General features: G+C 36.5%; 3 protein-coding genes across 7 annotated transcripts in view; 1 reads left to right on the top strand and 2 right to left on the bottom strand.

Moving 5' to 3' along the window:
• Positions 1–486, bottom strand: part of LOC139117752 (cytoplasmic dynein 1 intermediate chain 2-like) — a 36,244-nt gene extending 35,758 nt beyond the window's left edge. For 2 of the 5 annotated variants that reach the window (XR_011548564.1, XM_070681012.1), the window contains exon 1: positions 359–476. The gene's annotated coding sequence lies outside the window, so the exon portion shown is untranslated. Of the gene's footprint in view, positions 1–358 lie in introns of all 5 variants that reach the window. The other 3 variants (XR_011548565.1, XM_070681014.1, XM_070681013.1) reach the window with 3 other exon arrangements.
• Positions 487–952: 466 nt separating this feature from the next.
• LOC139117756 (succinate dehydrogenase assembly factor 3, mitochondrial-like) lies at positions 953–3,387 on the top strand. The gene is made up of 2 exons (XM_070681020.1): positions 953–1,262; positions 3,023–3,387. The coding sequence occupies exons 1-2, from the start codon at positions 1,092–1,094 to the stop codon at positions 3,197–3,199; spliced, it is 348 nt and encodes a 115-aa protein (XP_070537121.1). The 5' UTR covers positions 953–1,091; the 3' UTR covers positions 3,200–3,387.
• A 1,506-nt stretch (positions 3,388–4,893) lies between these two features.
• On the bottom strand, positions 4,894–22,425 carry LOC139117751 (uncharacterized). Its single transcript, XM_070681011.1, has 7 exons — positions 21,672–22,425; positions 17,514–17,810; positions 16,756–17,053; positions 14,909–15,190; positions 12,542–12,863; positions 10,217–10,277; positions 4,894–9,534 (listed from the first exon to the last, which is right to left on the bottom strand). The coding sequence occupies exons 1-7, from the start codon at positions 22,233–22,235 to the stop codon at positions 9,427–9,429; spliced, it is 1,932 nt and encodes a 643-aa protein (XP_070537112.1). The 5' UTR covers positions 22,236–22,425; the 3' UTR covers positions 4,894–9,426.
• Between the last annotated feature and the right edge of the window lie 651 nt (positions 22,426–23,076).

Genomic DNA, 23,076 nt, shown 5'->3' with positions numbered 1-23,076 from the left:
TATGGCTTGGAAAAAATGTCAAATTCCCCTGATGGGCCACTCCCCACCCCACCCCACCCCATGGAATGGGCCGCATGGCATTGATGCTACGATAGGTGAACTACCACTATGGATGAACGTGCAACATCTACACTGGTGACTTATTATAAACAGATATTTTACTGAAACAATGTTTAACTGACTAGCAAATCACCAATAACCACGTAATAACTCTTTCACATGCCAGATTGTACACCCATGTTTTACGATGTAACGATGTCAACCTTTGACTGTGAGGGATCACACTAGATCACGATTAACACGACTTCGGTTCTGTTATCCTGGTTCATTACTATTGCAAAAATGTCACGAGCGTTACCTGCATTAACAGTATCACAATTTCTGACAACCACTGTTGGGTTATACTGTGTTTTTGAACCGCTCTCTCTGTCTCCCTGGGCAGGATGTTACTTCTAATGCATTCTGAGACTACTGACAATCACAGATCCCGATTCGTCAAAAATTTGCCAAGCTAGCCCTGACTCGCCTGTTCCACCTTTTAGAAATCGTGTCTTTCATGATACAAAAAAAATATAATTCATATTTAGTAACAAAATACCGGTCATAGTAGGTGTGAACTATTACATCGTCTGAATGAATTGCTGGCTCTGTTGCATCCTCTGGACGTACCTACAGCTCTCGAATATTCTTGTTGTGCTCAGTGTTAATGAAGTCATACAATATCGTCAGACTACATGTGTGCATTTCCGGACTATATTTTAAGGTTTGTGTCCTTTTTTCCCACTGTACACCTACGTCGATTATATATTTAATCGATTTAGGTCGACAGTGGAAGAAATAATGACACGAAACATATGAAAATGTCTTTTTAGTCACTCGTGACGCCAAGGTCGGGACCCCAACAGAGGTCACTCCGGTGCGACCTCGGGGTTGTGACCTTTTGTATGCAAACTTACGACTTCACGACTTTCGTAACACGACTTGCGCGACTGTTAGGAGGGATCGCTGTGCAGTGAAAGAGTGCGGGGTTCTCTCAGTCTTTGGATGACTTACCTTTCAATGATACTCACCATTCACATTTTAGAGAAAGCATGGCATCGCACGCTTCGGCAGTACGGGCGTTATACAAGCGCGTATTGTCCTTACATCGTGGTCTTCCGCTAGACTTGCGGGGTATTGGTGATCAGTATGTGAAAGATGAATTCCGAAGGCACAAAAATGCATCAAAAGAGGAGGTCCAGAAATTCATGAAAGAATGGGAGGTAAGTATTTTTGGAAACAACTAGTACTAGTGCTGTACGTAATGCGCTCAATGACCTACGCGACTCCGATGAGGAGGGACCGACCCCGTAGTCCATTGAATGGTGTGCCCGGTGTCTTCGCGCACAGGTGCTCATGGGCAGGGTCAATGTCTATTCTGCTTGAACAATCAACTGTGAATGTGAAACTTCTGGTTGTAAATATCAACAGTGTACTAGATTTTCATCACCACATCAAAATTTTATGCAAAAAAGCTGGTACTCAGCTTAAAGTACTGCCCAGAATTGGCTGATTCCTTGATCAATCTTTCTAGGATAAAGATATGCCAATGCTTTATTTTATCACACTTCAATTATTGTTGGCTTGTGTGCAATTTTTGTGGAAGTGTTGATATATAACAAAGAATAACCAAGCCTGATTCTGTATCAGAATAAGCCTAATTCAGTATCAGATGACAGAATACCTACAATCGATAATTATGTTGCCATGAAATCAAACATACCCTCTCACTACCCCTGACACACCCCCTCCAAAGTCAATCTTTGTTCAGCGCCAACTCGACAATGACGCAACCAATAGAATTGAAATGAATTGAAACAGTGTATCCAAAATGTTGTTACATTATTTTACACAAGCTCTGAACCCTGTGTATGTCAAAAGAATGTTTTAGCACCAGTGCCGCACTGGCCTGGTACACGCCATAGCGATATTTTGCAATTCATGAAAACATGTAGCGATATGAAAATAATATTTGGAAATCCCCTAATACCATATATTTTCCAAAGGCAGAGACTCTAAAGTTTAATATGGTAGCAGAAGATTACTCAAAGGATGAAGTGGGTGTATATTTGGGGTAAAAAACCTCAATTTTGGTATTAATGATAAAAATTAATTTAAGTCAAAAACTTGACATTATTTTCTGAAATGTAATATTTCATTTGAAAGAAGAGTATATGTAGAAAAAAACGACTATTATATTTGGCTTTATCTATCCTCACTCTAAAATGGTAGGGGTTTAAAGACTGACACTCTAAAAAATTGATTAAAATCATGATAAGCAAAATTAAAATGCCTCTTATTCAAAATGTAAGAGCTTTATTGCCAAACAAAATAGTCGTTTTAAGCATTTAAAGAACATAATGTGAAAATTTCAGAAAATTTGACCCAGCCAGAGTGCAGTTAAATTCTTTGGAAATTTTGACATTGGGAGTAAAAAGAAGCCAGGGTATTGGGGTGATTTGCATACATTTGCATAAATTAAATATCATGCAACTTTTCACTGCTTGACAAGCTACAAGGTGAACCCAACCAGTATTTTAATCTTGGGTTAACAAATTACTTAAAATCAAAAAAGCTTTTGAGAAAAATACACTGTGTTGGGTGCAGCGCCCCCTTAACCAAGAGAAATCTTTTCACTCAAGATGGCCCAGCTAAACAAGCTATTTTACAAAGTTTAGAAATGATAATTTGATTGGCTGAACTTTTATTAGCCTTTTTCACCATATGTAGCTAGTTTGATCCATAGGCTTTACATACAGTTTAGAAAATGAACTATAGAAGGACACCATTCCACACCCAACTCCATTCTATAGGGAATGAATGCTACAAACATGGTGAAAATAGCACAATTTCTTGGATGTTCCCAATGGGGATAGTTTCTCCTGATCAAGTGAATTTCTCAGAGTTCTAACAATGTGCTTTCTTGATGTATCTTAGTGAAGTGTGAAATACGATTTATGTTAGAATTTTCACTTACTTTCAGGTATATGCCAATACACTTGTACTGCAAATGGGACAGGGAGAAATGTCAAAAATTGGGGTGCACTTGACAGAGGATAAAGTTGATAATTTACGAGAAGATCAAGTTGGCCAACTTCATGAACTCTTTCAAGAAACCACAAAACCTAACCCATTTCAACCTCCTGAAGAAGACAGATGATAAATGTTTGGTGATCATATTTGCTTCAGTTTTGTGGTATTTGATTGGCTCTTAAGAGACATTTTCTCATCTCAACTGAAATATTATGTCTTGGATATCATTTTGGCCAGTATTGTCACTGCACTTGATATTGTCTTCTTAACTTCGAATATTGAAAAAGTATCAAGGACTGACTTGAGCAGGGATATTTTGCAAGTCATTGTGATATGAACAACATAAAAAGGTTTGCTATGTTGTATGTTTTTACCTTTGCTAGCACATGGTTAAGTTTCAAGGAATATCAATAATGAACAAGTAAACAGATGTGTACATTGTATTGAATTGTACCTACATCTTAGGTCATTGCTATAGTATTGAAGATACCTCATCAGTATTGCAGTGTGTCAGCTTGGATCTATATACAGAATGTGAAGATGTTTACACATTTAGACTCTAGCCAGTTCAACAACCTCACAACAATAGGACACATTTGTTAGTTTGCATTTGTAATTACAAATTATTGTTATTTTACAGTGAGCATACTGTCCTTTGTATTTTGCTCAGGATCAGCCAGTTTGTGTACATATGACAGTGACTAGAATTGGATTTCAATCACTATGATTATTTAAGATAGAATGCACCTCGGGGACAGACATTCGGACTCTCAAATTTTTACAATTCTCTTCTAATATACCACATGTGGGTGTCATTTTAAAGCTCTTGGTGAAAGAAAACTTTTCACCGGCTTAGTTTTTTGAAATTCAAAAATTTTTATTTTTGTCCATAGAGTTAACACAGGAATGGCGGCTATTTTGCATTTCTAATATCGGTAAATCTTGGAAAATTTGTTTCTCTAGTACCAAAATTTGCGCGGTGACCCCCTATTTTTATTCTTGATTTTGAAAGAGAATGATTGAAAGATTCCTTGAGGAAAGTTAGACCAAAAGTTGAAGTCTTTCACTTTCGAGTTGCATACTACCTTAATTAATGGTGTGAAGAAATTAGTTTAGCAGTGTTCAGAGAAACGAAAAATTGTGCTGCTCATCAGAATGTCACACCCTCTGGAGGTGAAGTATAGGGCTTGTACAAATACATCCACTTCACAAGTTTTGCAACAGATCCAGGACAACATGTTCTGGAGGGAGACATACAAAAATGGCAGATTGTGAATTGTGTAGGTACAATAAGTGTACTACTGTATGTCAGGGAATATCAATATACTATGATATGCCTTGACATATACATGTAGCTAGTAGTACACTTTATTGTACCTAAACAATTCACAATATGCCCATTTTTGTCTTCTGTTGAATTTTTAGTTTTGTAATAGATTCATTCAAAAGTTTTGATTTCGTTTTGATCAGTAGTAGGGTGTACAATTACAAAAACTTTTATCATTTTGATGTTGAACTTCCTTTGCATTATGTACCTCAGTATGGCTTATCTTTTCTTGTTGTATATGAAGAAAATAGATTTAAATGACCTTTGGATTGTGCCTCCTATATGATGATGCTGTACGGTCACTGAGTCTATCTTTTTGGTGCCTTAATTATCATCAGATTTTTAAAACATCATGAATAAAACCAGCTTGTTTGAAAGAGAATTGTTCAATGAAAACCAATTCAAAGTTATGCCACTTAATCTGATTCTGTGCAAATGAGGAATTCACATACTAGGTTTCAGGTGTTATTGAAAATCATACCAAACAACAAGCGTGCAATTATAATATGTTTATTCCCATGTAAAATCTGACTGATGATTACAAAGTGTGTTCTATGAAGATTACAGAAAGAGGCTGAAGTAGTAACAGGCCTACTAATCTGGTCTAGCCTCTGACCTTACAGATATTAAAATAGAAAACACTGCTTACTAAGGGCCCTGTCACACCTTGATGATTGAGCCAGCGTATGCTGACGTATCAAAATCACTCTAAAACGCTGGCTTGCTGAACTAATGATTTATTTTTCAATTTTGGGCGTATACGTAGCGTATTCATGACGTACTCATAGGTTAAAAATATTTTTTTGTACACTAGACAATTATCTTGATGCATTTCGACTTATAAATAACTTACAAGTAACGTGTGTGAAGGTGTGTCAACAATTGCATAACCTACCAACAACTTATGGCCCGCGTGTGCGTGATGTATGAGCCATACGCTGGCAAAAGTTGAAAAGTTTTGTGCATGCACAAGTTTTAAACGATCTCGGCGTACTACGACATATACCAGCGTGCTTCAGCATGCTCCTATCTTGCACAAAACTTACCCGTAACATACTCTACATACGCTAGTGTATTTGCCAAATTTTTCATATGTTGGCATATGCTGGCTAAATCATCAAGGTGTGACAGGGCCTGTACTGCTGTGTTTGAACACTGTCAATTCTCGTGAGCTAAATGAGAAACAAAACTGTACATGAATATCAGTAAACTTCAATATGATATAACTGGTTCATTATGACTCAGGAGAAATTTTTCTATTCTGTTTTAAATCTATATTTTTACAGTATCAGGAATTGTATTCCCTATCTCTGGACCAGCAAACTTAATGGAAAACTGGCCCATATTGGTATAATTACTCTGGAGTATAGAGGTCACGTTTACATTTTCTTTGAGTGCAATGAATGTGTCTGATATAGGAAAAATGGTTTTTAAAGTGTGATGAGAGCCTACCATTGAGTTCATCATGAGCAAAGACTCCAAATTGATCATCATGATGCTTAAAAATATCAACTATTCAAAGATTGTTGAACTACAGTAGCGATTAGTATGCAAATGAAAATCTGTGCCCATTGTGGATCTATCAATCTTTTTTGCTTAAATTGTTAAATTTCCTTTAAATACGCATGGTAGGTACTTCCCCGCACTTCAAGACCAAATGCACTATGCAATAACACAAAAGCATATTGTACAACATTACACGCACTGGAAAGGTCAATACACCCTGAGGAGGGTGGTCTATAAACAGTCTGGGTTATGTCCTTATAGAGGATAGTACGATTGACCAATCAGCGAACCTCAGTTCAAGCAGCCGACGTCATGAACAATTAACCTTGGCTTATAGATTGCAACGAGTTCAGAACTTTTCGGCTAGATTCCACCCTTTCTTTTTAGCACTCAGTAGTTTTTACCGTGGTGGATGTAGATGTTATGTCTACCGTTCAGTACAGTCGAGATAGTGACTGACACAAGTGTTTTATACATCAAAAATTACTTCTTTGGATGGTTTTCCTGGTCAGGTACCGCTCCTACAAATCAGGATTTGACCCTTGTAAATTTACAGTAACGTATTTGTTGCCAAATATCACCTATTTTGTGTCAAATTTAAATTTAACCTTGCTATCTGTAGTCTGGAGACTGTTTTAAGCTTTGCAACGATGGGTCAACTGTTCTTGTCGGTCATCGGAGCACGATGGAGCACGATTTTTTTCCATCACCATGCATTTCCCGGTACTTGACCCTTCACTCAAAAAATATCTGCGCCAGCTCAATCGTTGAAAATTCAACCAAAAGCTGGAAAAGAGATCGAAAAACATCCAATAACTCTTTGTCGAACATGGTCAAGGGAAAAGAAACTCAGAAAACTATTCCTGAAGAAATCCCTAAAATTTTTAACACAGGAGAACATAGCAAATTGACTCGGGCTGAGACACTTCCGGGTAGCCAAAAGTCACGCTTGATCGGTGGATCAGTCAGGTCAGATCGCAATGCAGCATAACATTTCAAAGCGAATCCACATAACCTATAACCCTTACATGTACAGTACGTGATTCGTTCATGCCTTAAAGGCGGAGCCTCCCTTTAAAAGGACGCCAAGGTATGGCGGCGGTCATTGTGTAAGTGGACACCAAACAGGCAACACACAGGCACCTGCTCCAGAAAATGCCACTTTTTAGTTTTCCCCGGCCGAAAAAAAACAGACAGACTGCCAAGCGGTCAGTGCAAAGTTGCTGCCGATCGAACTCTGTGGTTATATTCAAAGCCTAACGCGACTAGACGACAATTTTTTAGGAAATTCCAGCGTTTGTGGTTGATAATCAATGACCATTGGCGATTTGAACCGACCCTCATTACATATACGGTATGCCATTGGCTCTTCTCAACTATCCTCTAAATGGACATAACCCAGACCGATATTAAAGTAGATCCAGATAGAAAATGCTGTTTTCCTATTACAGCATCTAACCAAACTGTTTCCGCATGAACAATTTCAATATTAACACAACCATCTTTTCCATTTTCTTTCATTTACTTCTGATGAATAGCCAGGTAAATTCTACTAGCATGTATACAATTACTTATCCAGTAAGTTCATGTTTTATCTACCTGATTGTTTGAACAGCTTTAATATCACCAAGATCTTTCAAGGCTGATATCTAATTACCAACAGTATCAATATGATGTGGTGGGCTATACAAAAAAGTATGGCACTGTATGGATGAGTGGTTAGTGAGTGATTTACTGCATGTGAAATGCAGATACGTCTAGGATGTCACTCACTGACAACAGCTCCATACATGACTGTAATATTGTGTATAACCTTAATATGATATAGCTGCTTCCTTTAAGAACCGTTTTATGTCAAGGTTAATTTTGAGGGTTTGAAAACATGTGGCAAGACATGAATCAGATGCAGAATGACTGAAATAGAATTTTCACAAAAGTCACATGCAGAACTGAAGTGGGCACCATAGCTTGCACCCTGCAATCTGTGCATGGATGTTGCCAACTATGCATTGCAACTTGTTTATTATCAAGTTGTTAAGTAAAGTTATTCAGACAGAGTTTGATGTTGATTGTTTTTTAAAATATGAAATGAAACTATAACTTTTGCAATAAACCATAAATTATTTGTCTATATTGGATAAATTGGCAAGTCAGAGGTCAAACATAACCAGTGTTCATGTCTTTGTTTACAAACTGTATTCAGGGTTGGCTGTTATGAAGAATTTATCAATGATTTGCATACATATGTGACATTTACAAAAATTACAGTCACCTACATGTGTGACCATAATACCATAAATGTAAGGAAATATTAAATTTACAGTATTATCTGTAAAGTGTGTGGTCCACACATAGAACAATAGAGCAATAATTGTACAATTTTCTCAATATTTTTATATACAAAACCAGTCTCTCTTTCATTGTACAGTCAAAGTGACAATAATTGTTAGTTTTGATAATTGTTTGATTACAGGGACATAAGCCGCAACTTGTTGCAAGTTTTTCAGTATTCTGCTTCAGTATATCAACTATCGTGTCTGACCCTAAACCGCTTGTCATGCTGAAATTTTGAGTATTATTTTTGTCAACACAGCTTATATGTGTGTAGCGATCATTGTTTATTGTTTACAAATGAATTCTAATCCAGACTTGAATACAATTTTCAACAATAACAATATAGGTTATACTCATATGGGTTGTGTTGATATGCTAAATTATTATAACTTGGCATTAAATTACAGTTTAGGGATTCAATGCAGAAATTGTAGGGAAACCACAAAACAAAAGTTCTAAAAAATAGCCAAAAGATGCAGCTTATGGAGCTTTATTTTCATTTCCTGTAACATGCAGACATGACCAAAACATGTAATGCATTGTGCTCAATATTCAGTGCTGTTTGTTGATAGACCTCTTCCAGTTTTTTGTTAGCAATATCTATTATACTTGGTACATTGTTGGTAATTTCACAAAAAAATTTTCAGAGTTTTACTTCTCCTTTGAAATTGTAATGTTGAACCATTGACATGAAATTGTACAAATCAATGGGATAAATATACTAAGCTTTACCGACAGGATGTTCCAGTGTAATGATTGTTTTGATGTTTATGCATAAGTAATATTGCCTATGCAAATAGGTCAATGTACGGTACATGAACCACATAGGATATTATGTGTGTGATTGTATACAAAATTGAAGCTGTAAATTTGTCAAAGTCAACATATATGAACAATATTTATAAAGTCAATGCTTCCTGACATTAAGCTTTCCATTCAGTGTTTCTGTTGGTTGATTCTGTGACATATTTTTGACTAGCATTCATTTGACACCCCTAAATAATTTGCTGCCCCAAAACACACAACTAAGTCAAAGTGGACAGTATCAAACATCACCATGGAAGTCCTAAATTGTTCATTATCTGCCAGGGTGTTCTATACAACAGGTCATTCCTCATCACTCGATGACAAGTCCCATACAATCCTATCATGTTAAGAGAGATGGCCAAAGCTTGTATCCAGTGCATCTATGTCTGATGTCCAAGCTTATCCAGTGCATTTCTCAGTGTTCTCATTTCAGGGATTGTCTTCATTCCAAGATTTCTCACCATGTAAAAATAAAAGAATTCAGGTGCCTGCAATAACAGAGTTATATTAATCTGAGTTATTTGTTGTTTTAGTTTTGTTCTGAGTGTGTTTAGGGTGACAAACATCCTTTTGCATGTCTGTATAGTTCAACTTGTGTTAAACATATGGAATATCAAATAACTGTTTATTAAGCTTCATACCGGTAATTTGGAGACCTGTTTCCAAGGAACCGTGGCTTGTCCATACTGTAAAACCAGTTTTTACCAACACATGTACCAATACAGCTGAATTCTCAGAGACCATGGCTGTAAACATCATGTAATAAATCTGTTCCCTTCTGATATCATCAATAACACTTTTTGTTAATTCCTAGCTATGGAAGACCCACACTGAAATTTGGAACTTTAATTAATGTAAATCAAAGGAATGTTACTGTATTCTATTCCCATGTAACTGTATTTAGGGATACATCTGTAACCTTTATGAACAAACTGACATTTTTTAAGGTCTTATTTAATTAATGTTTAAAATAGTAGATTTGTTCTCACTAACAATTTAATAGGGTCAAGATTGATCAACGTTGATAAGATTAAATTCTGTAAGTTTTCTAACTCGGAGTAGTTTTGTTGTAACCTAAATGTATCAAGATTTTTAAATAGTCATCTGGCAATATATGTCAACATTATATGTGAAGTGCAGCTAATGTTTATGGGTTTATAATGGACTTACCTCAGCTCTCATTTGGGCAAGGAAAACCAGGTCTTCACCAATCAACTGCTGCAGCGGTTTACTATATGTGCAGAATTTAAAAAAAACATCTGATATGCTAACAATAGATTTTGAAGTATACAAATGGAAGTTGCAAACTCTGTTAAGAATGTGAAACTGCATGAGAAAAATGGTTTCTTAAACCATTCTATTCCAATGTAACTATATTTAGGGATATCTCTGTAACATTGTAACCATAGTATGTAAGTTTCTATTGGGAACGTTATCATAATAATTCATTTATCACAGCAGAACTGTGATACATAAAATTTCATATCTGCAACATGTTATAGGTGACAAAAGGGAGTTGTGACAGGCAAACATTTCATCACAGGGACTGTGATTGCATAAATGACACCTAACTGCCTCTACCCTAGCACTACTATTAGCCACAATAAATGCTATACTTTGATCACTTCTATATTTTTATTTTAAGGTAAACATTTGACAACTTCCATGCAAGTATGAACCATGATTTTTTGGACCTACTGTAATCCTTGTGTCATTTGTCTTTTGTAAAGGTGCTGGCCAGATACTGTATGCAATAAAGCATACATAGATGTCGATGTAATGCCATTACAAAATACAAATGATAAATAGGGTTTGTCTATTCATATAGTTTCGAGCTCATATTTGGTATGTATATAAATACAAAAAAAGCTATATGGTGAGTCAGTGGTGTCGTATGTATGTATGTATGTGCGGATGTATGTCCATCCAATGCAAAAGCTCCCAAACCGCCACACCTACCATCTTAATATTTAATGTACAGGTAGACCTAAGGGTTGAGATGTGATATAATTTGTTCAAATGAACATGTTAGTGTCGAAAATATGTAAATGAGGTAAGAAAAAGGGGAAATCCTGCAAATTTAGGAGTGGTGCTAGTAACTGAAACAGCCTACACATCTTAGTCAGAGCTTCTATGATCTATAACCTATTTGTATGCAGTTTACCTATTATGTGTAGGAGTGGTGGCAGTAACTGAAACAGCTTATGAGTCATTTCCTGTCATTGTTCATGAACTGATACATATTGGTAGACCTGCTCAAACTAAGGGGGACTGTTCATTTTTACGGCCTGGGGGGCGCGGCAAAATCTTGTCGCCGGTGTTCAAAAAATGATGACCCCCCCTGAATTTTTCGCGCGAAAAATGATGACCCCCCCCCTTTGTCAGACGAAAAAATTTGATGACCCCCCCCCCCCCCCCCCCCCCCCCCGCTGAAAATACCCAAACCCATATGTCAAATTTACCGGCACGGTTTGGATTTGAACTCCGGTACGCGGCGCACTTTATTCGTGTAGCAGAGATGAAAGTACACAACTTCTCAGCCACATCCATGCAAAACATCTGTTAATTAGGACGACTGTAAGGCAATTTTGAACTTCATTTCATGGACAACTTATGTCCATGGACATTGTACAAAGTAAACTTATTTGAGTGGTTCGCCAAAGGCAGCCCTCCGGTTAAGAGGGTCATGGGCCATTACGTAAAGTCAACTTTATTCTAGTTGGCAACCAAAGGTGGCCCGCTGGTAAAAAGAGGGTCGATCATGGCCATTGCATGAAGTAAACCTAATTGGAGTGGGCCGCCAAAGGCGTCTGCCCGTTAAGAGGGTCATGGGTAATACATAAAGTATATATTTATTGTAGTGGGCCGCCGAAGGCGGCCCGCCGGTAAAGAGGGTCGATCATGGCCATGGCATAAAGTGAACTTTATTGTAGGTATTATGTTTTTCAAAATGTGGTGACCCCCCCTTTCCTACCAGTGAAAAAGTGATGACCCCCCCCTTCGTGGATTCCAAAATTATGATGACCCCCCCCTGGATTTTGCCGGCCCCCCCCCGGCCGTAAAAACTGAACGGTACCTAAGGGGGACTGGTGGAAACATTCCTCTGCTATGCATGTTGCCAAAGTGACCTCCAGTACCTAAAGTTTCAGACCTTATTTACTTTTGTCATTCTTGTTTTTCTGGTTTAAATATTTCTTGAATGGACCAGTTCAAACCAAATATGAGCACACTGTCCTTGATTGTATTTTTCATATTTCACCATGATGAGCCATTGAGTCTGACATGACATCAGTCATTCAATCAGATAGTCTGTCTTTCAGTTTTAAGTCCGTGAATGAGTCATTTAAATGTAACTCAACTGCATGTAGTGTTGTCCTTTGTCCGTCAGTAGTCAGTCTGCCCATCAATAAATCAACCAATACTCCAGGCAACAATTGTACCTAATACACCAAGCAATCAGGCCGTGTCACCCACAAGTAGCAAGTTCAAACTTACCAATTAATATCATTGTTTTTCAACCACCTAACAACCTCCTGGTTTGTCCAGTTACTGCAAGTGTCATCAACAGATTTTCCATCAGTTTCTGTCATTTTTCCATTGACTACAGATTGTCGTCTCTTCACTTGATTGGCTTTTCCTTTTTCACCAAGTTGCTTAATGAGTTGTTGCACACACAGACCAAATGGTTGAGATTTTTTTGCAAAGTTGATGTAGAATTTCGTTCCCAGAATTGCCCCCAGCCATCCCGTTGCTTTGTAATTCTCTTCAACCATAAGAGGTATCACTTCTTTTCTCTGTTGAAATGCATATTCAGCTTCTGTTGTAATCATGGTAACAAAATGAACATACAGTGATTTAGAATATTGTGAATGTCATTTCACTGAGATAATAACAAGCAAGTGATGTGTGTGACTGAGTTCAGTATGCACATTGTATATGACAATCTTTGTCAACATTAAATAGTCAACTATGCATTCAGTGGCACACAGTCCATGTAGCCGACAATGAGATGCTAATGATATGCGTAAGATAACTCCTCGACTAACTTTCAGCTGGTTGCTCACTTTCTACTATTTTTATAGTATTTTATACAAAGGCACAGACTTACTCTACCTGCTACTTAAAACTGATAGTGATTTTGTAGCTCATTTCTTACTATTTTTAGCTTCTATAGACTATAGTCTATAGAAGCTATTGGGATGGGTATCCGTCCGGCGTCAGTCTGTATGTATGTATGTATGTATGTCCGTTTGTGAGGCGTCCGTCCACTCAAATATCTTGAGAACCGCAGTATACTTACTGATTTGATATTTGTTGTGTAGATGAAAAATATCATTTTGAGAAACCCTTTTTTTATATTGTTGAAAATATGCAAATTAGCACCAAAAAAGGCGTTTTTGGTAAAAAATCTTCTTCTTCATAACCACTGGTCAGACAGCTTTGTTATTTGGTATAGAGGTCCCTAGGGAAAACCCAACTTAGATTTGTTCAAATTGTGATGAAATATGCAAATCTGTATTTTTAAGAAATTTTTTTGTCATTTTTGGTCAAAACTTTATTTCATCAAAACCGCTCATCTGACAGCTTTGATATTTGGTATACAAGTTCCTACAGATAAACTAAATATGATGTATTGAATATATATGAAGAAATCTGCAATTTTGTATTTTTGGTGCAATATTTGCCATATTTGGTCAAAAAATGTGTTTCTCAAAAACTACTCGTTTGATGCCTTTGATATTTGGTATACAGGTTCCTTAAGGGGTTGTCTTAGTGTGATAGATTGAAAGTTGATGAAATCTTCAATTTTTGTATTTTTGCGTCAATTTTTGCCATTTTTGGTCAAAATATTTATTTCTCAAAAGTTACTCATCTGATAGCTTTGATATTTGGTATACAGGTTCCCAGGCTTTATCTTAATATAATATATTGAAATAATGATGAAATCATCAATTTTGTATTTTTGCAGCTAATTTTGCCATTTTTGGTCAGGCCATCCTGAATCGAGCTATCAAAGATATCCACCTTCGTCATCAATACATGTGTCACAAAAAGTTATTCTCTACATAACACAGCAGAGCTCTGTCAACTGTTTTGTCGCTTGTTTTTTGGTTTACAGGTCCCCAGGATGACCTTAGTGAGATAATTTCACAGTCAGGAAATACGTAATTTTGTATCCATGTCTGTAGTAGCTTCAGGGACTTTGGCCCTATGTTTCTTAGTATTTGATAGCTGGTATATCAGACAGTTCGTGTTCGTGTCGACTACATGGACGATCTGCCCTTTCAGTGAAAAGCATGTAACGATGCCTTGAAAATGTTTTACACATTAGAGTGACTCCAAGGATTAGTTTAGGAACTGCATCCATCAGGCTTATCTGATCATTGAAACTGCTGAGGAATGGTGGAAATTTTTATCAACTGACACCTTTCAAATATAATTTCACCATTTGGGTTTGTATTGTATCAGATACTTGATTAGTATTCTGAACAGTTGTGATTTTACCATGCATTCCCATCATGCCTTGTGAGATAACTTATTCATCTCAATTTCATTTCCACTAATCAAAGCAAACTACTAATGCCAACAGGTATTACAGTGCAGGGATTACCTGTTGTATTCGGTAACTGTAAATTCATATATTAAAGGTATACATTCACCTGTAATCTAAATATGCCCATATATGGTCAAAGGAGTGTTCCTTGGTATTGAAAATGCCCATGTGAGGGCGCTGCTTTTAAAAAGCGGCCACCTGCTTAAAATCTGTGATTGGTTAGATTTTCTCTTTCCATGGTAACTGTGGCAAAATTGGAACAGGTGACAGTATACCTTTAAGACAAAATATCTTGAAAAGAATCTTACCAACTCGACAGTTTGGACTGTCTTTGTATTTTTGAGAGAGACAAACCAAGACAACAGCAGCATTTTCAACAGCATCAGCCATTGCTTGTAGTGTAGAACCTCCCATCTGATCTAAATCCATCCATACATTAAAACCATTCTGCTCAAGTTGTTTTTTGACCTTTATCATTAGTTTCTGAACATCCCATTGATAGCTGATCATCACATGGTCTGTATTCTGGACTATTGAACTGCCATCACCTAGATGGCTGCTTCTTTCCTCATTACCAGAAAGTTGTTTCTCTGAAGACAAGGAAAAATATACAATTGATTAGCACTTGTTTGTTTTACAATCCTTGATGTTCATTCAATTTTGAAGCTCCGATTTGAAGGGAAACATTCATGAAAATATTTAAAACAAATCTTTGATTTAATGAATCATCAAGGGACTTGTTGCCATGGTTATCAGTCCAATGACAGTCTGTGAAACTTAAGAGGCTCAAGGTTAAACTTAATGGGTTAGAAAAAAGTTACGTATGGAAGAAAACAATGAACAGAAATGGAAAAACAGTTTCCACAGTCAAAAGACATGTAATAGAGATATAAAAGCCTGTACACAAAATGGAACTATTGACCTTTTCACTAGACCAGTTGTAACAGATTGTCAAGTTTTTACATACTAAATCTCCCATGTTGGGATAAGATTGCATACAGTTAAACCTGTCTTAGCAGTCACCCTAGGTCACCTCATTATTACAGTATGACAGTGCTGTAAGATTTAACATGTTAAAGGCCCTCAACAGAACAGCTACCTCTCATTCTTTAATGTGGTCAGTATCCACAAATAAAATTGTATTTCTTGTACAAAATCTGCGTATAAAGGTCAGCGTATCTAACTGTGTTAGATATGCTAACCATTATACACAGGTGCTGTACCAGAATGACCTCTGTCAAAAATACACAGAAAGCAAGTAATGAGAGTCTATATCTGCATCACAATTGCTCAAGAAATTAAATGTAAATATAATAATTTTGAATAATTTATGGCATTGATTTCCATCACCATTTAGTAGCACACCATATACACCCACCCTCTATAGAAACGTCACCTTCATATAGCGTTGTTCACGCTTACAGGTTTGTTACTAAATATAGCTGTACGCGCGCGACATTGGACACGCAGCTTGAAATGCGGCGATGCGGACAAATTTTATCAATGTTGCATGGCTGGCTGTTTTTGCAGCTTGTACTCTGAGTGGTGAATATGCCTTTTAGTATTCATTGTTACACTAGCAGTCGCCTACTAAGATGTGTTTTCGTCGTTTTTGCATGCATAATTTTCAAAAGCGTAATCTAAAAATGCGGACAAATATTTATTTTTGCATATTGATGAGAGAACAGTGACGTAAACTGTGAACAGCCCTATAGTGGTTACTTTTTCTTGGTCCCTTGTGTGACAATTACTCTAAACAGATTTGACAGTAATAATGGGAATGATAATGAGAAACTTTCGAATACTTTCTCCTTGTATAATTTGTAAAAAGTACCCATCTAATGTATCATCAAATGCCAGTACAAGGGTGCATATCAACGTATGTCAATGATAAATAACTGTCATAATTCCCTCTGCAAATCCTGTCATTGATAGAAGTTTTTAACTTTGGTATTTCACACAGTAAATGAAAATGGCAACTTTTCTTATTTTTTCTGTATTACATAGATGACTACTTTCAACATTTCATTTCCTGGTATTAAAACAAACAGATTTCTGAGAGACGTGTGGCAGGAAAATCTTAGAGATGGAAGAGGCAATTATATTTTCAGAGAGACCAGATCAATATAGTAGACCATTCTCCATGGATATTTACCTAGTTGCCCATTGCCTTTGTGAATCACCCATAATGCACCATGGGCAGCCTGCTGTATTTGTTGATTGTCATGTGACCTAAGCTTTTCCAGCGTTTCTATGGCATTTGGTTCATTTGTTATTTTCTCTTTATTTTCATCATTGAATGCAAGCGTCCATACAGCTTCAGTGGCACAGTATATTTCCTTTTCATCACCCTCATTCATGAGCTGTACTAAAAGAGGCAGTGCCCCAGCATCTACTATAATCTTTTTGTTTTTGTCGTGGTTTGCCAAACTTGATAAACCTTGGGCCAATTCCTGTGGAATCAATGAGAAATTTTAGTCAGCAATCATGTATGAAATTAAGTAGTTGTAAAGCACATTTATTCATACAGAAAATAAATGGACTGTGAAAGACCAATATGTATACATTTTTGAAACGTGAAGAAACCTATTGAATGACTCAGTGTGTCTTTTGACTTTTTAAGTCAAACAGTAAAGTTACTTTCTTTATTAAACCTTGAGAAGATTTGGCAGATTTTTATCAAAAGATTAATATAATTGGATAATATATTGTGAAAACTGACATATTTATAAGATTAAGACAACACCTAGGTTTCCATTCTTCCATCAAAAACCAAAATGTTTTGGGTAATCATGTCTACCAACACTACAACATGTATAAAATCCGTTGATCAATAAAACCCACACTGACAGTCAATACATCGACATTTAAATGTATGCTTTGGTAATTTATACCCAAAGTGAAAGTCCCTACCTCAACATTAAATCCCTGGATTGATGTCTTGTCGCTTGATATCATGGCTTCTTTAAATGTGCGTATAACATACTGAATAATTGCATTGTCAGCCACAATCAAATCATTCTGCTCGTCTTCCTCCACAATGTAAGCAATCGTCATTATTGCAAGGGCTTTAATCGTCTTGTCTGTAGATTTGGTGTATGGGTCAATGATGCCCACTGCTTTGTGATCGTTGTAAAATTGTCTGCCCACACCACCTTTCGCACAATTATAAATTATTCCAATGTACATCAACGCAGTTCTGTAAGAAATCTATGAAGGAATATATTGTGAATAAAGCAATTCAAATGAAAATAATTATATGTAGAGTATAAATCCTTACTTCCATAAACTTGACTGTGCTAAGGAGACAAAAAATCTTGACTTGATCAACTCTCGAGTTCACTAATATGAAGACAAAAATGTACCTGCAAATAATAACTGCCGTAATCAGATTCGACTGTGGTAATAATTTGATCACCCACTATTAATTAGAATGCACTTGTTTTGCCTCATACAATTTTTGAAATTATACAAAATACACTGTATGATAAAAGGAGCGATATAACTTTTAATCAGAAACTTTCCCATTTTGTTAAGTAATATATCTGTACCAGCTTATGGTGTATCAGACATAGGGAGGGAATACCGCCATGTGTATACATTTCACAACTCCTTACATACGGTAAAGCATTGAGGTAGGAAGGGAAATCCTCCATGGGTAGAATTTATAACTGATATGAAGACTTTTAAGCGAGACATCCTCCATTAGGGAGCCGTCATTATTTACAACTGGGGGTGAGGTGGGATGGTCCGGAAGAATAGGAGTCACTACAAAAAAGTTGTGAATGGGAAAGGGGTTACTAAAAAAATACCGTCAAGGACAGTGTGCTCACATTCGGTTTGAATCGGTAAATTCAAGAAATATTTAAGCCAGAAAAACAAGAATTACAAAAGCAAATAAGGTCTGCAACTTAGGTACTGGAGTTCATCTTTAGGAACATGCATATCAACTTTTATAGCAATGGGACAAGCAGATCCTACATACATAAGCAAATGTCAACAAAAGAATTAGCCAGAGAAGCTTGACAAAAAGAAAAGGTGGGAGAGCGGGGGAAAAATAAAGAGTGGGAAAAAATGTACAAGGGATCTTGTAAAAAGTAACACTACTCATCAATCTTCTATTCCCTACCCCTTCCGGAATATCAAATGTTCCACCCCTTGGTTGACCATGTTTACATAAGACCAGCTTGTAGGAAATATATTTACAACTTTGGGGATGTTTTAATTAATGCTATGAGTGCTATCATTCGAATGTAAACAGCACTTAAATCAGTTACAGATAGTGAAATGCCTTCCACTGTGGGGGGATTACGACATATGGAATTATCCTGGATCCAAATTTCTCATCAGTTCTTGTGTGTCTTACATGCAAAAGTTGCAAAAATTGGTTCGCAATGAAAAAAATTACCTCAGCTTTGTTTTCTGGATCCAAATTTTACTACAAATTGATATTAAACATGACAAAATTATGTTCACAGCCTTCAAAACTCTCTCACAACATATCCTGGGTTGGTGTAGGTCATTTTAGGTCACACAACAAAATTACCTAAAGTATAAAAATTTGGGGTTTTCCCAACACTTTGAGCAGAAAATATATCTAATAACATCCCTCGGGACTTTTGTACCAAATTACAAAGCTATCAGACAAGTAATTTTAAGAACAAGTTTTCTTGACCAAAAATGACAAAATTGTCTTAAAAATACAAAGTTGTATATTTCAGGACAATTTCCACATATCTAACTATTGTCATCTCCGGACATCTGTACACCAACTATAAAAGCTGTCTGTCCAGGGGCTTTGAAAAGAATATATTTTTTAAAGATTTTTGGACCAAAATTGACAAAAATTGCCCAAAAACAGTAATATTTCCAATTTTGTTGTAATTTCAACAATTAGAAGGGTAACACCCTTGCAAACATCCAATCAAAATTTGAGAGCAATTGGGCTAGCGGTTTCAGAGAAGAAGAAATTTTACTTAAAATGAATAAAATAACCAAAAAATTCAGCAAAAATACAAAATTCAAGATATCTTCACGATATTCATTAAACTGATTTTGATCAACCTTAGGAACCTGTATACTGAATATCAAAGCTATCAGATTATTAATTTTTCAAGAAAAAAATTTTTGATCAAAAATTTGGAAAATTGCCCCAAAATCACAAATATGAAAATTTCAATTCAATTTGTATACTCTTGACTGAGGTCATCCTGAGGAACATGTATACCAACTTTCAAAGCAATCAGATGAGTGGTTTCAGAAAAAAACATTTTTTGACTAAAAACCAAAAAAATTACCCTAAAAATAGAAACATGCAAATTTTATCCCAAATTTTGAACACCTTCTTTAAAATGCCTAAAGGAACCTGCACACCAAGTTTCAACACAATCTGACCAACGGTTACAGAGTTTTAGCAATTTGCAGGGTTTTTCCTTTTTTCCCCTCATTGGCATATTTTTGGCACTGACATGTTCATTTGAACAAATTCACATCTCCATCCCTTGGTGCACCTGTACACCAAATACTAAGACAGTAGGTGCTGCGGTTTAGCTGTTTTTGATGTGGACGGACATACATACGTACATACATACATACATACATGCAAATTGCATGCAAATGAACTGATTCAGCTTATACGATTACCTCATATTGGTATACCAAATGTGAGCTAAAAATGATACACAAAAATGTTTGTATGACAGCTGTTGCTCTATAATTAAAAAGATTTGTGGTGCTTTCAAGGTACGCTTTCCGATTCCGGGTACCTAGTACCACACCACTAAAGAAGGTTCATTTTCTGATAAATCATTTATTCACCTAGAATGATACTGATCATTGGACACGTTTGGATGTTTATTAACCTCATCGACCACCTACATTTCGGATAAAATGTTTCAAATTCGAAGTGATTCATTGGAAATTTTCAGGGGCCATTCTTTTCTTTTTTTCTTTAATTCGACATTTGTGACTCTGTGGTGTTACAATGGTTCTACTCCGGAATAAAAAGGACGCGATGCGTTCTACAGACTCAGTACGCCCAAATAATCACGTGATGCCGGTACAAACAAACCCACATGTGCACTAACGCGTATGGAAATACAAAATGGAAATGTTATAGTCTCTTAGAAAAAGAAGAAGTTGTTAAAAAGTTAATGGAACAAAATGTTCTTGATCTAGCTGTATTTCTAAAGAATACAAATGTATGCTGAACCCTCCAGCAGCTCCGGGCTGAAAAATGTCCTGGTAACTTTTGTTCATTTGTTGTTCAGACTTTTACTGTTTTCTTAAAGAGCACATGTTGATACTGAGCTCAAGCAGCTCCAATGAATGTAAGTATTGCATGTTTTCGTATTACAGAGATGAATGGTTGTTTTTCTTTCTCTGTATTGTTCACTTACATTTGTAACACATCTTGATGTACCATACCATACTCTCTGTTAGTATGTGTTGAGTAAATAAAGATTGATTGTTTGATTGATTGAAATACACGTACGTCTATGCGCGTTTGCGCACATGGCTTTGTTTGTACCGTGGTCGATTCGAATTCCGGGTTTGGCCTATTCACTACGCGTACGTTGCTTGCACAGTATCTCTATCCATAGATTGCTACACTTGACCTGCTCAGCTCCGAGTCACCGTGACACCTGTTGAGTGTGATAATATTAATAATAATATTTTTATTGCTTGCTTGTAAATATAGAATTTACATCACATTTGTGGCAATAAAAGTGTGATACCAAAATAAGTTAAAATTTTCTTCAATAAAGATAAAGTATTACAGTATAATAATAGTAGCTAATAATAAATATAACTAGGTATTTCTTTGTTTATATAAAGTAAAAAGTATAATCAGCAAGTTGTTCATTAAAAGATAACTCTTGTTTTGTTAGTAGAGAAATAAGCTGATTTTCAGTATCGTCGTTTGGGAAATTGATTTTACTGAAAAAGTACTTTCTTTCTTAATTGACCAGTGAAATTGTCCAGAGCATCATTTACAGAGTTCTGTCTCCTAAGTAATGGCTAAAAACATAGTATGTCCACCGCTAAATGAAATAAACTCGCAAAACTCACCGGATCAGATGTGTGGTTATCCTTTTCATCGTTATTTTCCAGTTGCAGCAGTAACACTTTCAGTAAACCTTCGTCTTTGCATTGTTCACATACAAGTACGCTCCGATCTGTCATTGAGGTCATGATATTCAGAATCGTAAACATTGTATTCGCTGTGATATCATCTGCCGTAATTCTTCCATCGTTTGCACTGAGTATTTTTTCCAGAAATCGTGAAGTCGCTGGTACCATACCGTCGTACGCCAATTGATCACACACTATACGTCGCTGTTCCTTCGAGTCATAGTTGTAAAGAGCTTGTTCGACATTCTCTTCCATTATATCACCTATATCTCTAATGACTTCTTCAGCTGTCGTCCCCTTACTGTTACTCTCATTCTCAAGCATTTGAACAGCATTTTTTAGGCCTGGCAAAAGTTCCTGGATTTCTGGATGTTCCCGTAGTCGTTCACGATGTTCTTCTAACGCTGCCTTCGCTGGAGATGCGGCAAGTTCTTGTGTATTTTCGCTTATTTTGACGTCGTCTCGTTTGGAGACTTTCTTCGTGCTAGGAGCGGACCCCATACTGAAAATTCGACGACTTGGGCCGGTGTAACTTCAAATCCGACTGTGTCTGTCAAACCTCATGTGTTCGGTGAATTTACGTATGGAAGTAAAAGCCAGTTTCAACATTCACCTGATTTACTGAGGCTGCTGTGCCCTAACTGTGCAAACGAACGCTCGTGTACACAAGCAACGAGCCGTTGTTAGGGATAGTATGTCAACAATAGTAACGAACAACGGCATACACGCAATTGATATTTATTGTGGGCCCGACCCAGGTTTTTACCTGTCTTTCGCGTCAGAGAATACGATCTAGAACTGCTAACAACCGGTCACCTTTGATGACATAGTCCCCACATCCATGTACCGTGCTCATGTAGTGAAATTGTTTGTCAGTCGGATGCACAAAATTTAACATCTTAAACCCCTATTCCATATTTCTAAAAAATATTTTTAACCTATTCTGCTATACTGTACTGAAGTATGGACTGCGGACATATGCACAAATGCAAAAACCATACTCACAAACTTAACAAACACAATTGAAAAGTTGCACATTAAATTCTGCAAGCATATACTTAAAGTGAATAACAAAGCATCCAACATAGCATGTTTAATGGAATTTGGTAGATATCCTCTAATTGTTTCAAGCATAACACAAATGGTCAAATATTGGTTAAAAATAAGTAAGAAAGCAGATACAACACTGACTCGTGAGGCATATGATCTGGGCTGTCAACTGGACAATGCACATACAGATAATTGGATGTCAGGCATTAAACAATCGTTGCTGCTCGTAAATATTGGAGATGCCATGAATGTAAAGATAGAAAATGACAAACAGTTTACAACTTATTTCAAT

The sequence above is a fragment of the Ptychodera flava genome, chromosome 18 (assembly GCF_041260155.1).
Source record: "Ptychodera flava strain L36383 chromosome 18, AS_Pfla_20210202, whole genome shotgun sequence".
Lineage (NCBI taxonomy): Eukaryota > Metazoa > Hemichordata > Enteropneusta > Ptychoderidae > Ptychodera > Ptychodera flava.
Note: the sequence above shows the minus strand (reverse complement) of the source record. Positions and strands in the feature narration are given on the sequence as shown.